General features: G+C 42.4%; 1 protein-coding gene across 1 annotated transcript in view; it reads right to left on the bottom strand.

Moving 5' to 3' along the window:
* TG (thyroglobulin) overlaps positions 1-15,585 on the bottom strand; it is a 429,523-nt gene that overhangs the window by 394,967 nt on the left and 18,971 nt on the right. The window contains 4 exon segments of the mRNA XM_030189954.1: positions 3,018-3,203; positions 4,636-4,779; positions 6,322-6,399; positions 6,402-6,427. Of these exon segments, the coding sequence (XP_030045814.1) occupies positions 3,018-3,203; positions 4,636-4,779; positions 6,322-6,399; positions 6,402-6,427 (434 nt within the window).

The following is a 15,585-nucleotide window of genomic DNA, read 5'->3' as shown; positions in this document are numbered from 1 at the left end:
GCTAATCAGCATTGATAACATCTAACAAGCAAAAATGAGCGCTAATTGGCAATAAATAGAATTTACGCGCACAACTCGCTAAACGCATTCTGTAATGCGGTGTGCCTAACTTCTAATATGCGTAGGCAAAAAGGGGCGTGGTTTTAGGCGGGGAAATGGGTATTTCGTGGGTGTTCTGAAATTTACGCACGTAGTTATAGAATATGGCCCAGTGCAAGTAAATCTACATGTCAGGATTTACCCCATGTTTTATTGGTGTAAATGGAGGTGTGTAGTTTTAGGAGCTGAGATATCAGCTAAGCATATTCTACATAATATGCCTAAATCTAGGTGCCACATATAGCATACGTTTAGCACTAATTTCTGTGCCAAGTTTTAAGCAACATTAGGAGTTACGGACCAAGAAAGGGATCTGGGTTCTGTCGTCGATAATACACTGAAACCTTCTGCTCAGTGTGCTGCTGCAGCTAGGAAAGCGAATAGAATGTTGGGTATTATTAGGAAAGGTATGGAAAACAGGTGTGAGGATGTTATAATGCCGTTGTATCGCTCCATGGTGCGACCGCACCTTGAGTATTGTGTTCAATTCTGGTCGCCGCATCTCAAGAAAGATATATTAGAACTGGAAAAGGTGCAGCGAAGGGCGACAAAAATGATAGTGGGAATGGGACGACTTTCCTATGAAGAAAGACTAAGGAGGCTAGGGCTTTTCAGCTTGGAGAAGAGACGGCTGAGGGGAGACATGATAGAGGTATATAAAATAATGAGTGGAGTGGAACAGGTGGATGTGAAGCGTCTGTTCACGCTTTCCAAAAATACTAGGACTAGGGGGCATGCGATGAAACTACAGTGTAGTAAATTTAAAACAAAAAGGAGAAAATGTTTTTTCACCCAACGCATAATTAAACTCTGGAATTCATTGCCGGAGAACGTGGTGAAGGCAGTTAGCTTGGCAGAGTTTAAAAAGGGGTTAGACAGTTTCCTAAAGGACAAGACCATAAACCACTACTAAATGGACTTGGGAAAAATCCACAATTCCAGGAATAACATGTATAGAATGTTTGTACGTTTGGGAAGCTCGCCAGGTGCCCTTGGCCTAGATTGGCCACTGTCGGGGACAGGATGCTGGGCTCGATGGACCCTTGGTCTTTTCCCAGTGTGGCATTACTTATGTACATGTATAGAATCTCCCCCTATATGCATATAAATGTTTAGAATACTAACATTCACATGCATATGCACACACTTACCTCTGAAATAGGGGCGTAGCCTAGGTGGCCTATCCACTTTTATCTCAGGCTACCCAGATGCACCTTTCTGTAGCTGACTAGGATTCCCAAGCCCTGCCGGTTGTAGAAATCTGGAGCCTGCCTACATCACCTAAAGTGCAGCTGTCGGCAGCTCAAAGTGCTGGCCACTGCACCAGCCCTGCCAGTAGGCTCAGTTCTTGCACATGATCAGTTCATACACAGGAACTGAGCAGGCTCATGGGAGCTTGTTTCTGCGGTGGCACTTTGAGCCATGGATTGGTGCACTCTAGGTGATCCAGGTGGGCTATATATTTTTACTGCTGCTGGGGTTTGAAAATCCCTGCCATCTAAGGTAATGCCAATGGGGAGGGGGCAGGAGGGAAGAGGAAAGTGGCAGCACAAGGGTGGGTGCCTAGTGCCCACCCATGGTCATTGTAGGCCCTCCCAAATTGTTGTTCTAGTTCTGCTACAGGCACATACATGCCAACATGTCGCCTGTGCTATTCAGCAAATACCCACTTAACACATAGTACGTATATGCAAGGAGGTGTACACAGGAGAAGATCTCCCACTTACACATGTAACTTATACACTGTTTTATTTATGTTGGATTTAACTCACACCTTTTTCAATAGTAGCTCAAGGTAAGTTTCATTCAGGTACATTGGGCCCTATATTCAGAACGTGGTGTCCGGCATTGAATATCCAGGTGTTTTTTGGCTAGTTTAAATTTAACCGGTCAAGCCGATAGTCAGCGCTGGCCAATTAAGTTTATATCATCCAAAAATATGCCTGCTCTTTTGGTGGCCTAGTTTGCTGAGTATTAACAAAGCGCTAACTGGAAAAATTCAGCAGGAGATAACCGGCTATCTCCTGCTGAATATTGCCGGATAGCTGGTTAAGTACCATTTAACCAGTCAGGAGCTGTACCTGGCTGGTTAAATGGTTTTAAATATCGGAGGAATTGAGTATTTCCCTGTCCCCAGAGGACTTATAATCTAAATTTGTACCTGAGGCAATGAAAGGTTAATGACTTGCCCAAGATCACAAGGAGCAGCAATGGAATTTGAACCAGGTTGTCAAGCCAGTGCCCTCACCAATAGGCTGCTCATCCAATATAGTAAGTTATGGGGGTAGCTGCCACAGTTACATGCTCGAACTTATGCCAGCTCTATGGCTGGCGTAAGTGATCGTTCTTAAACGTTAGGCACATTGATACCCATTTATACTAGTATTCTATACTGGAAAGTAGACACCTATGTTCCTTTATTGGCCCTTTTACCAAGCTGCAGTAAAAAGGGCTCTGTGCTAGTGGTGGAGATCGTTTTTTGCCATGCACTGAGGCCCTTTTTACATTAGCGGGTAAAAAGGTTGAAAAAAAGACAAGGCCATGTGGTAAGATCTCACTAACAGTGTGGCCGTGCAGGGTGGAGCACTTAACGCCACCCATTGAGGTGACGGTAAGGGCTCCCACGCTAACCCAGTGGTAACTGGGTAGCATGTGGCGCTGCTCAATTACCGCCGGGTAACTGCCGCACTAGAAAATACGGCCCTATTTTCTTTAGCGCGGGAAATGGTGCATGCTGGGGCTGGATCAACCGCCGGCACCCTGGTTGGCTGGTGGTAGCTCCAGATTTGCGCGTTGGGCTTATCGTTGCTTAGTAAAAGGGCCCCTTAGAGAACAGGCTCCTATGAGCTTCCCTGTTATAAAACTGCCCACACCTGCCCTGTATACAGTACGGACCCACATGCACATGTGGCACTTACTACATTCAGGGACTGCCCCTTGTCTTCTTGTTCTATAGATCTCACGTCCTTTGGAATTCACACACCAGCACTGGCCTCCCCGCTGGCACTGAACTAGCTGGTATTCTCCATTCTCATCACAAGAGGGTATGAAGCTGTGTTCAAAACGCAAGGCCGTAAACCTCTGAACTTCACACTCAGTTGGGCCTAAAACAGAGTATGTAAAGGACAGAAATTTCAGACTTTTAAACAGAAGTTTTATGCTCTCATAATCAGACACATAATTCCAACATCTTGCTTTGATACTGAGTTATATCCAACCAATTTTTGATTCCTGGATAGACTCTCTTTGTTTTTAGCTTTAAATCACTGCTCTACTACCACTGGGAGCTGGCAGCTTGAAAATGAGCCAGTCTCACTGCATTTTTTTTATTGTAAGATTTTTTTTAACAATAAATGTTTATTGAGTATTTACAGGACAAGACTGTATAATCCACAGTAACATACCAACACCAAAAATACATCCCCAGTAGGCAACCCAACAATCCTCACATCCCCCTATACCCAAACCCCCTGCCACAATCCAATCTCTCCACCCCAGAATCTGTAAAAAGGTGCAATAAATCTCTAAGTACTCAGTGGACTCTTCAGAGTGTTCAGACAACCAACGAACCCATCCCCCAATTCCCCCCCTACCAAAAATGTCTTCCCAGCAACTGTTAAAAAGCACTAATGCACTAAAACATACAGTTAAAACACAAACAAATTATACGCTGACTCACCAGAAACAAGCTTTATAGAAACAAGATTAAGTTACATACCACATTACGGAATTCACTATCTAGTCACGTGGATCAAAGAAATAAAGCATCTAAGAACTGAGGGGTAAGTATTTAGCCAGAGGCAGTGAGTGTTTTGCGGACCACCGCCAGAATTATTCCCAAATACTCAATGCTGAGCCATATCTGGGCTTTGACATTGAATATCCAGTTTGTGGCCTGTTAAGTCGATATTCAAAACTGGCCATGGGTTACCACATAAAGACAGGACTGACTTTTATGCGGTTACCCTGGCTGGTTAAGTGCTGACTCTGCCCCCGGAATGCTCCCAAAATAGCTGGTTTTTAATTAGGTGCTAGCCACCAATTTTCTGTGGTGATAACCAGTTAACTGCCACTGAAAATTAGTGGATAACTCCAAAGAAGCGATTTAACTGGTCAGTGGCTGTTTATGACTGGTGAAATTGTTTTGAATATCGACCAATTAACATAAGGTAAGATACCAATGAACAGAAAAATCATACTAATTGTCATCCAAAAATTCCCCAATTACAGCAACCGATTAAATATCAATTATTTTTATTTTATTTATGTATTTATTGGGATTTATTAACTGCCTTTATGAAGAGATTCACTGAACACATGAAGTCTCACTGCATTTTTAAATGATTTTCAGAAGAAAAGAAGGAAGTCTGCATACTGCTCCCTTTATTCTAGCCTGCTCTCAACATCACATCACTGGAAGAGGAAGGGAAACATATTTTTGCAGTGCCCATCTATATTTCAATATACATTTTTTGTCTTTATGAATCCTGTTGCTGGCATGTACAAATGGTGCCTGGTCTCTTTCTTCATACTTACATCGGAAGCGGCCAGAGATAACTAGCTGCACCCCTAGAAATCGCCTCTGCAGAATGCGAAACATGGCGGAGTCCGAGAATGTGCGGGCAGCATTTACTCCCACAAAAACGGTGTCATAGACTTCATCCAACAACATTTCCAAACCTGAGGAACAAAGAATATTTATAGATTTCGATCAGCTAAGAGTGAAACTGAAAAATGATAAGTGAAACTGAAAAATGATAAATTAGGATTAACAGAAAAAAATCCTCAAATACACACACACACACACACACACACACCATACTGCAGTATGTTATGTATTTGATTGATTGATTGTGTTTTAGTTCATTCATTTGGATTTATAGTTCACCACTCTCTAAAGGCCTACAGCAAAATCCAAGGGGAGCAAACAGGTAGTACATTAGGCCTGGATATTTCTGCCACCAAGAGTAAAAAGTAATTTTAGGATTCTCTTTTGTGGAAGAAGAAAATAATCTTGAACTTCTCTCAAAAGGAAGAAACTAAAGAAAACAGTATTTCATTTATGTACTCATTTCTAGTTATTTTTTTGAGGGCAGTTAAATTGGCCTGGATGAAAATTGCCTGCCTCTGCTCAGGAACAGTACACACAGATTCCACAGCACATGCATGACTGGAATCATGCGAGGAAGCATCCCTAGGGTTGCTTTTAGGTCAGAAAGGGAAAACAGGGCATGCACATCTGATTTTCACTAGGTATGCCTCCTATTTCTCCCTTCTATTGGCCATCCCCAAAGAGGAACTGTAAAGTATGTCGGTGTTTCTACTATTTGGGTAGTTTCCCTATGAAAAATATCTGTCAAGTACATGCATGAAAAGTGTGTGTATACCTTGAAGTTTCAGGGGCTACTCAAAATTGGCCCCTATAATTTTTATGTGCTTGGCTTCATGTGACTATCTAAAGTGGGTGGTACTGTAACTGCTCCTCACCATTGCCAAGAGTAACGTAGTCATTAGTTTTCTTTTCATTTAGACATTGGGGGCCCTTTCACAAAGCTGTGGCTAAAAGAGGCATTAACATGCTCTTATATGGGTCTTTCTCACGCACTAAGGCTACTTTCTACCACAGCTGGAAAATGGCAGATTTTCTATTTTCGGCATTAATGGCCACGCGCTAATATTGCCATTAGTGATCAGCCATTAGTGTGTGCACCCTTACCACCACCCATTTTGTAGGTGGTAAGGGCTAATGAGCAATGTAGACACACCCACTCTCCAGCCCCAGATATGCCCCCTTGGCTGAAAAATAAAATGTGTTTTTTAACGAATGGATAGAATGCACACCTCAGGATTTTATGACAGGATGCCTCACAGTAAGGGAAAGGGAAATGGGACTTGATATACTGCCTTTCTGAGGTTTTTTTTTTGCAACTACATTCAAAGTGGTTTACATATATTCAGGTACTTATTTTGTATCAGGGGCAATGGAGGGTTAAGTGACTTGCCCAGAGTCACAAGGAGCTGCAGTGGGAATTGAACTCAGTTCCCCAGGATCAAGGTCTACTGCACTAGCATTTCATGCCTTATGAAGGTATTTGATGAGGCAGGTACCGCTCAAGTATGCATCATACAGACAATACTCATGAAACCTCTCTTGACATGGAAAAGCACCATGGCCAACAGGATTAATACTAGTTACTAAAGATTTAACCTGGGGGCACATACCAGTTCCCATTAGCTCTCTCCCCAGCCTGTCCGCACAGTAGCAGTATCCTGAAATTTCTGGATACATTCTTCTAAAGAGCTGAATGATTGGAATGCACCTGGAAACCTAAACAAAGGACAATGAATTTGGTCATTCATTTATTAGTTATTATTAACAGTCTTTATAAAGAGCTTCGCCAAAATTAGTGTACAGCAGATACAGCTTAACATAAAACTTACAATTTTGTTAACAGCATAGCAATGGTAAAACAATGAAACATAAGCATAGATACAATCAATGACGTAAACTTGGAGGTGGAAAATTGAATCCTAGTAATAAGAGTACATGAAGCAGTATCAGAAATATACACATTTAACAGCTCTGTAGAACAATCATATAAAACAAATATGATAAGTGTCAGCCTAGTATAAATGATACCAAAATAGACAGCATGGAAGAACATTCATACAACAGATACGATACACCAGTCTTGCTCTCTTTCCTTCTTCTTCTTTCCTGGAGACTATGCTAAAATGTGGAGAATGGTTTTAAAAAAACATAGGGGTTCTTTTATTAAGGAGCGCTGAAAAATGGCCTGCACTGGTGTAGCTGCGTGCAGGTCCATTTTTCAGTGCACCTGCAAAATAGGTGGTTTTTTTTGGCTGAAAATGGATGTGCCGCAAAATAAAAATTGGCGCGTGGCCATTTTGGGCCTCAGACATTATCGCCACCCATTGGTCTCATGCATTAACCGGGCGATAATGGTCTACACACATACAATGCCGATTACTGCCCGGTTAGCGCCACACGCCAGAAAATTTCCGGCACGCTCAAGTGGATGCGCTTAAAAAATGAAATTCCCACCCAGGCCACACAGTAGCCAGGCAGTAGTTCAAAAGAAGCAGCTACAAAGGTCAAAAATTTTACATCAGGCGTAGACGCTATTCAAAAATACCATCTTGAAAGCCCAGACCATATATTTCATATATTAAAAAAGGAGAAAGGAAGGCCAAATAATAACCTGCATGGTTGAAAAGTGAGGTGAAGGAAGCTATTAGAGCTAAAAGAAAATTCTTCAGAAAATAGGAGAAGGATCCTACTGAAAATAATTTTAAAAAAACAGCATAAGGAATAGCAAATCAAATGCAAAGTGATGATAAGGAAGGCAAAGAGAAATTTTGAAAAAAAGATTGCGTAGGAGGCAAAAACACTTGAGGGCATATTTTCAAAGCACTTAGACTTACAGTTACATAGTAGCCTACAGAAATTTGTAAGTCTAAGTGCTTTGAAAATGAGTCCCATAGTAAAACTGTTTTAAGGTATATTAGAAGCAAGAAGCAAGTAAAAGAATCAGTTAGACTGCTAGATGACCAAAGGGTAAAAAGGGCACTCTGGGAAAACAAGACCAATGCGGGCTTACCGCTCGCTATTCCAGGACTACCGCCAGTCCAACGTGGCCTCTGGCAGTAGTTCCAGGTCGAGTGCACACCATGTCCAGGGGCAGAAACTCAGAAATGGTTAACATGACAGTAATGGGACATCGCTGCACACTGCCTGGTTACCACCGGGTTACTACAGAAGGCCACACTGCCACTTCAATGGGTGGTGGTAAGGGCTCTCCACCACATAGCCATGCGGTAAGAGTTAGCCATTTTGTTTTTGGGGCTTTTTACCCACTGCAGTAAAAAGGGCCCTGGCATGCAGGAAAAATGGCCCCCGCTGCTACTGCAGGGCCCTTTTTCCCACAGCTTGGTAAAAGGACCCCTGAATTCTTTGCTTCTGTCGTCACTGTGTTGGAGATATCAGTGCCAGAAATGGTCTTGAATGATAAGTCAGAGAAACTGAATCAAATCTCTGCAAATCTGGAAGATGTAATGGGGCAATTTGACATATTGAAGAGTAGCAAATTGACTGGACCAGATGGTATACTGATAGAATTAGAAAATTAACTTTCAGAGCTATTGTTAGCAATATGTCATTTATCTTTAAAATCCAACATGGTGCCAGAAGATTGGAGGGTGGCCAATGTAATACCAATTTCAAAAAGGGTTCCAGAAGTGACCATATGGAAATTATAGACTGGTGTTGGACAAAATGGTAGAGGCTATTATAAAGAACAAAATTACAGAGGATATACATGGGCATAGATTAATGAGACAAAACCACATAGATTTAGTCAAGTGGAAATCTTGCTATCCCAATCTAATACATTTCTTTAAAGGGGTGAACAAACATGTAGGGTAGTCTAATGGTGGGTGAGATGCAGTGCAGACATGTAGACCCAGGCCTATACCTCCCCCTAAATGGTTTCACTTGTGGTGGAAAATGTGCCCACATATAGGCACCATCTTCATCCATAAGGGCTATTGTAGTGGTGTACAGTTGGGGGTAGTGGGTTTTGGTGGGTTTTGAGGGCTCAGCAGACAAGATAAGGGAGCAATGGTGAGATGTGTACCTGGGAGCATTTATATGAAGGTCCACAGCAGTGCCCCCTAGGTTGCCCATTGCTCTCCTTGGGATGAAATTAGAATGTGGTAGGTTTAAAACAAATCGGAGCAAGTTTTTCTTTACTCAGCGCGTAGTTAGACTCTGGAACTCATTGCCAGGAGAAGGTAGTGACGGCAGCTGGCCTTCCTGAGTTTAAAGGGAGTCTGGACAGGTTCCTGAAGGAAAAGTCCATTGATTATTATTAAATTTGGGGTTTTTGCCAGGTTCTTGGGGCCTGGATTGGCCGCTGTCAGAGACAGAGTGTTGGGCTTGATGGACCTTTGGTCTTTTCCCAGCATGGCAGTGCTTATGTACTTATGTACTTATGTACTTATATCTGGGGGACCAGTCCTCTAAAAATGCTGGCCCCTCCTATATCCCAATGGCTTGATTTTCTACATTTTTCACTTGTATGTTGTTGTTGTTGTTGTTGTTGTTGTTGTTGTTGTTGTTTCAAAAACAGCCTGAAAAGAAAAACGCACAGAGCACAAAACCTTGTTACAAACGATATTTTCGGGGAAAAAAGAAGTTTTGTGGTTTCAAAATGGCCATATTTTCTGTTTGGATTTTGGGCATTTACCACAAAACGTCTAAAGGCTAACTTAGACATAGAAAATGCCTCTCTATGTGTTGGAGTAAAATAAAAGCTTTAAGACATTTCAGAGGGAAAGTGAGACATCTCATTCTTCTCCCATCATGCTTCTCAGGAGCTTTTAAAATATTGGCAAATATACTTTAAGCTCTGAGTTTCTAACAATTCCTCTAAGGACTGCATGAATAAAAGTAAAGAAAAACAGATGGGTGGATATTCAGGATAATTTAACTGGCTAGGAGGGCTCCTAACCTTCCTTACCAGTCTGCTTCAGTATAGAATTCTCTTTCCTCATCCATTCATTCCATGAATGAGTATTTTCTGTTTTGTAAGCAATTTAAAACTATTCTGTTTAAGAAATATGTTGGGTGATTTATGGTTTAGTATTGGGTTCATTTCAAAAGCAGAAAAACATCTAAAAAGAAGTGGCATAAAGCAGCATTTGGATGTTTTTCACATAAAAACATCCAAAATCAGTATTTTCGAGAAACCAATTTTTAGATGTTTTTTCTATGAAGTCCATCAGAAGTCCGTCCAAATCTCGAGAGGGTGTGTCAGGAGCGTGTTCAGGGCGGGACTTGGACGTTCCTAAGACAGGCATTTTTCAGCCATAATGGAACAAAACAAAAACGTCCAGGAATAAAACTAAGATGTTTTGAGCTAAACATGTTTTTATAATGAATAAGGCACAAAAAAGTGCCCTAAATAACCAGATGACCACTGGAGGGAATCAGGAATGACCTCCCCTTATTCCCCCAGTGGTCACTAACCCCCTCCCACCCCCAAAAATGTAATGACAAACATTACTTACCAACCTGTATGCCAGCCTCAGATATTATACTCAGGTCCATTAAAATAGCATACAGGCCCCTGGAGTAGTCTAGTGGAGGGTGCAGTGCACTGAAGACAGGTGGACCCAGGCTTCTTCCTCCCCCTACCTGTTACACTTGTGGAGGAAGCTGTGAGCTCTCCAAAACTCACCAGAAACCCACTGTACCCACATATAGGTGCCCCCTTCACCCATAAGGGCTATGGTAGTGGTGTACAGTTGGGGGTAGTGGTTTTTTGGGTGGGCTTTCGGGCGCTCAGCAGACAAGGTAAAGGGAGCAATGGTGAGATGTGTACCTGGGAGCTTTCTATGAAGTCCACTGCAGTGCCCCCTAGGATGCTCTATTGCTGTCTTGGGATGTCAGGGGGACCAGTCTACTAAAAGTGCTGGCTCCTCCTACATCCCAATGTCTTGATTTTGTGCATTTTGCACTCGGACGTTTTTCTTTTTCAAAAATGACTTTCTTTCCTATTTAGATTTTGGATGTTTTTTGCAAATCATCCAAAGTCAGACTTAGACGTCAAATCGAAAATGCCCCTCCACGTGATTTTATTTCTGTAAATTCCCAAATGTTTCTTCTGGTTTTCTTCTCACTGTGATCCGCATGGAACTGTGGAGGATATTGTGGAATATAAGACTAATATCATAATGTTAAATGAGGTTGACCAAGTCTAATCAAGATTTTCAGCCACACTTATCCAGATAATGGCACTGAAAATCCAGGTGACGCATGTCTACTCTATTCAGTCAGTGCTGTGACAGTCTAGAAATGGTTATCTGGGCTCCTCCATATCAGGCAGTCGTGCCTAGACAGCCACCCATTAACCCAGTCAGAAAGAAAAACAAAAAAAACCAAAACCCACTGTCCCAAGTGATTCAGGTACCTTCCCATGTAATGCCTCTGAATATTGGCACTTGTATGTTGGCAGTACCCAGGCCACCTAATATACTAAGGCTGCTAACTGGATCCAGATTCACAGGACAGGGTTAAACCAGTACTGGGTTTACCACAGTGCATGCTAGGAGTTGTAGTCTTGCTTTTCTTAGGGAATGCAATGGGGAAATCAGAACTACAAGTTCCTGCATGCAACAGGGTAAACCCAGGACTGGATCAGCTCTGTCCTGCAAATATGGATTCAGTTGGCAGCCTTATAATATACGGATATTCTGTGCCGGTATCTGAGTATAGCCCAGCGGGTGCAGAAAAGGCAACAGCAGCCATCACCGAACAAAAATGCTGACTATCATAGGCTAAGTGTAAACCCAAGAATATTTTATGGCATATTTTAATAAAGAAGATAGATAGATAGATAGATAGATAGATAGATAGATAGATAGATAGATATGCCATGCAAAGATGCCAAATGTCCCATTTCCAGGCTGGAGATGTTTTGACCAATCCTAGTTTTGAACTTAAATCCCAAAGCAGTGTGGGATTTGTAGTGCCTGATCCTGCCCCTTGAAATCAGTGCTGCAAGTCCTATAATGCACCACGACAGGGTAGTCAGAAATCCAGGACTACCCCAAAATCTCCAGCCTGGAAACGGGTGACTTGGCATCTCTAGGCATTTTTTTTTTTTAAAAGGTGATCAGATTGCTTCCTGTCATGACAGACAGCTTAACTCACATAAACCATGCAGCATTCACTTAGAAAGCCATTTCAGAAATGTATTTTTAAAGGTTGGAAAGAGTTGCACTAGCCTTGACTAACTTTCAAAATAATTACTCTCATTCTTGCCAAAATGCACATACAATTTGAATTTTATGTGCTATTAGGAGGTCACTCTGCCCTATAATTTGCATTTAAATAGGGGGAGGGGTAGAGTAAATTAAATCATTGAGGATACAGCATCTGTTACATTTTTTCGGTTTACTTTGCTGCCCTCTTATGGAAAAATAAGAAAAGTAGACTAGAAGTAAAGCATTCTACAATGCTACTATAGATGTTCAGATTAGAATACTTTATTTCCCCACTGCATACTTCATTAGGGTTACCCACTAACTCACTTTTTACAGGGTAGGTTGATTCAGTCATGGTTTTACTCCTTTGCATGTAACATGGCAACACCATAACATACAGCTGGACAACATGGCCCATTGAGTCTGCCCAGGAAAGTTGCTGGGATTGTACTCGCAACACAGACATAGTAACATAGACATAGTAGATAAGACATAGAGAAAGACCTGTATGGTCCATCCAGTCTGCCCAACAAGATAAACTCATATGTGCTACTTTATGTGTATACCTGACCTTGATTTGTATCTGCCATTTTCAGGGCACAGACCGTAGAAGTCTGCCCAGCACTAGCCCCACCTCCCAAGCACTAGCCCCGCCTCCCATCACCAGCTCTGCCACACAGCGTAAATTACTTTCCCCATGCTTGTGCTGTTGGGGTTGTACCTACTAGTCAGTGCTAGTTACTTTCCCCATGTATGTATGGAAGATTAATTTCCCTATGCTTGTGTTGTTGGGATTGTACCTGCCATGCAGTGCAGGTTACATTCTCAATGATTTCTTAGAAGTGCAAAACAAAACACAGTTGAAGTGTTCTATGCATGGCTTACATCCTCTTGCCTTTCAGAGATCCATTGTGTATGTGTCACTTCTTTTGAAATCTAGGACCATTTTTGCTTTCACCACCTCTTTTTGACTGGCACTACCCATTGTGTGAAAATAAAAATCCTGATGTTGATTTATAGTTTTCATGTCCTCTAGTTCTAGAGCGTCTTCTCATTTAGAAAACAGCTTGTTTGTTCACTAATTCAAGTAGTTAAAGATCTGTATCATATCCTCTTTGTCCCGCCTGTCCTTTATGATTGACATTCATAGGGCCTCCAGTCTCTTTGTGTGTCTTCTGATGGAGATCTCTTACCATTTTCATCACCTTCCTCTGTACCAACTCCAGTCTCCTTATGCCCTTAGCAATATGCGACCTCCAAAACTGAACACCACTGGTAAGTGAGGCCTTACCAGTGGTGAGAGTAATTTATATTCGCTTTCTCCCTAAGAGCTGTAAACATTGTCTGTACAACGGTGAGTTTTAAACCTTTTGGGGGTTTTCTTGGCGTGAAGAAAAAACAAAACTCTTCCTTCAAAACCCAACAGAAGACTTGTAGGTCTGATTTCTCATAGAAAAAGAGGACTACAATCCCATGAACGCAGTGTGGGTAAAAACAAGAATGGATCAACCTGTTAAAAATGGAAGAAGCCTGCTGGAAATCCTAACTTCCTTTAGAAAAAGAAGGTCGCTCAGGTCACAGCAACTTGATCAACTTATTGTTCCATCCTTTAGGGCCCACACTCATGCAGCCCCCGATATTTCCGTTTTCTTAGTACATGGCCCCAGACCTTTGGAACTAACTACCCCCGTGTCTCAGGTTGGATGGCTTCCTCCAGGAAAATCCATAGGCTCATCTCCTGCGCTCAGTGTGCTGCGGAGAGCTGCCTGTCCTGCTCCTCCACCACATATCCAGTTGTGGGTGTTGGTCCAGGCTCACTGTAGTACAGTGATTGTACTACTGGGTAGTGTCTACAGTCTAGCTAGCAAGGTGCAGGGCAGGGCTGGTAGGATTATAATCCGGCAGATGGTCTCCAACCCAAGTCCTCCTCAGTCCCGGCCAGGACAACACAGGTCACAGAGGACAGGAGGAGAGACGAGCAGACAAACTAGAAGAATTGTTTTTTTGTAAGGTAATGATTAATTTTATTTTCCAATGCCATTTTCTTATGTAGTGACTCTTAAAGAGAGAGACTGGTTCCAGCAGTATCCTACTCCTCTCCCTCCCTGCTCCCCAGTCCCCCCTCCCCCACAATTATATACCATTTTATGGGAATATGATTGGCTCCTTATTTTAGGCATGGCTTATAGTCTATATTCATTATTGCTTTTTGCTGAAATGACTACTCCTGTGCATGCTGGAAATACATGAGTATTTGACGCATCTGTCTATATATTTAATAAAGGCTCCACATTTGGCAGAGCCTTTTGTAAATTACTGGGGGACTCGTAAATGTCTCAATCTGCATCTCAGTTACTATAATGTTTTATGTAAAGTGGGCAGGTCACATGTTTGACTTATGATGTGTGGTACACGGGGTGGGGAGAGCCCTTAAGATTGTTTGCCCCGGGCCTGGCTTTTTCTCTCAGCGGCCCTGTCTGCAGGGATTTTGTAGGAAGCAGTGTTTTCTTTTTGGCTCAGTCTTTGGGTCTGTGGTATATGTCTTGTGAATAAATCTCACTTGAATTTATGTCCTTCACAAAGTGTGAGTATGAAGACAGAGGTTTTACCAACCCCTCTGCCTGACTGCAAACAAGGAATGAACTGAAGAGCTTGGAGACTGTAGCAATAAAAGGAGTGAAGTAGAAGTGTGAGACCCTCAAATCAGTTTACAAAAGGAGAAAAAGAACTGTGTGAGAAAATCCCATTGGGGGTGAGGGAAGTGAATCTGTGTGCTAAAGAGGATCCCAGAGTGGAGGGGAAATTTAGGGGCCCTTTTACTAAGCTGTGTAGGTCCCAAAGGGTGTCATTTTGAGTTACCGGTGGTCCGTGAGGTAATTTCATTTTGACGCGCATCTGCTATGCAAGCCGGAAAATATTTTTATTTTTGGTCGTGCGGCGGTAATCCGGCAGTAATCGGCATTTTACCGCGTGTAGACCATACTGCCTGGTTACCGCATGAGACCTTATCCCTAGGTGAATGGCTGGCGGTAAGGTCTCAGACCCAAAATGGACGCGCGGCAATTTTCATTTTGCCGCATGTCCATTTTCGGCAAAAATTTTAAAAAGGCATTTTTACAGGTGCTCTGACAAATGATTCTGCATGCACCCAAAACACGTGTCTATACTACCGCAGACCATTTTTCAGTGCGCCTTCGTAAAAGGCCCCTTAAACAGAAAGCTAAGTTCAAGGGGCTTGATCACCCAGTACCTGGGACCCCGTAAACCCTAAAGAATCAGGAAGTGTAAGAATGAAAAACAGCCTGTATGTTTTAACTCCCTAGATCCTTTGTCTTCATTCTGAGTCCTGGAGGGCTGTCATCATAGGAGCCAACTTTTCAAAATTATTGGCGGGTGCTAAGCCCAGTGGAAATAACCCCTCCCTGGACACATACAAGGAATTTTCTCAATATTGGGGGGGCTCAAGCACCCACAGCACCCACAGAGTCGGCTCCTATGGCTGTCATTAAGTCAAGTTTTCAGAATCTCTAGTATGCATGAGTGAGGTTTGCATACAGTGGAAGTAGTAGGCATGAAAAGTTTCTCATGCATATTCATTACGAATTGGTCCCAAAAAAACAGCAAGGGAGACGATCCGCAAAACCCAACGTGGAGAAAAACAAAGCTGATCAGTCAGTTTCATTTGTACTATTGACT

This window comes from Microcaecilia unicolor, chromosome 1 (genome assembly GCF_901765095.1).
Source record: "Microcaecilia unicolor chromosome 1, aMicUni1.1, whole genome shotgun sequence".
Classification (NCBI taxonomy): domain Eukaryota; kingdom Metazoa; phylum Chordata; class Amphibia; order Gymnophiona; family Siphonopidae; genus Microcaecilia; species Microcaecilia unicolor.
This window is presented reverse-complemented; position numbering and strand designations above follow the sequence as displayed.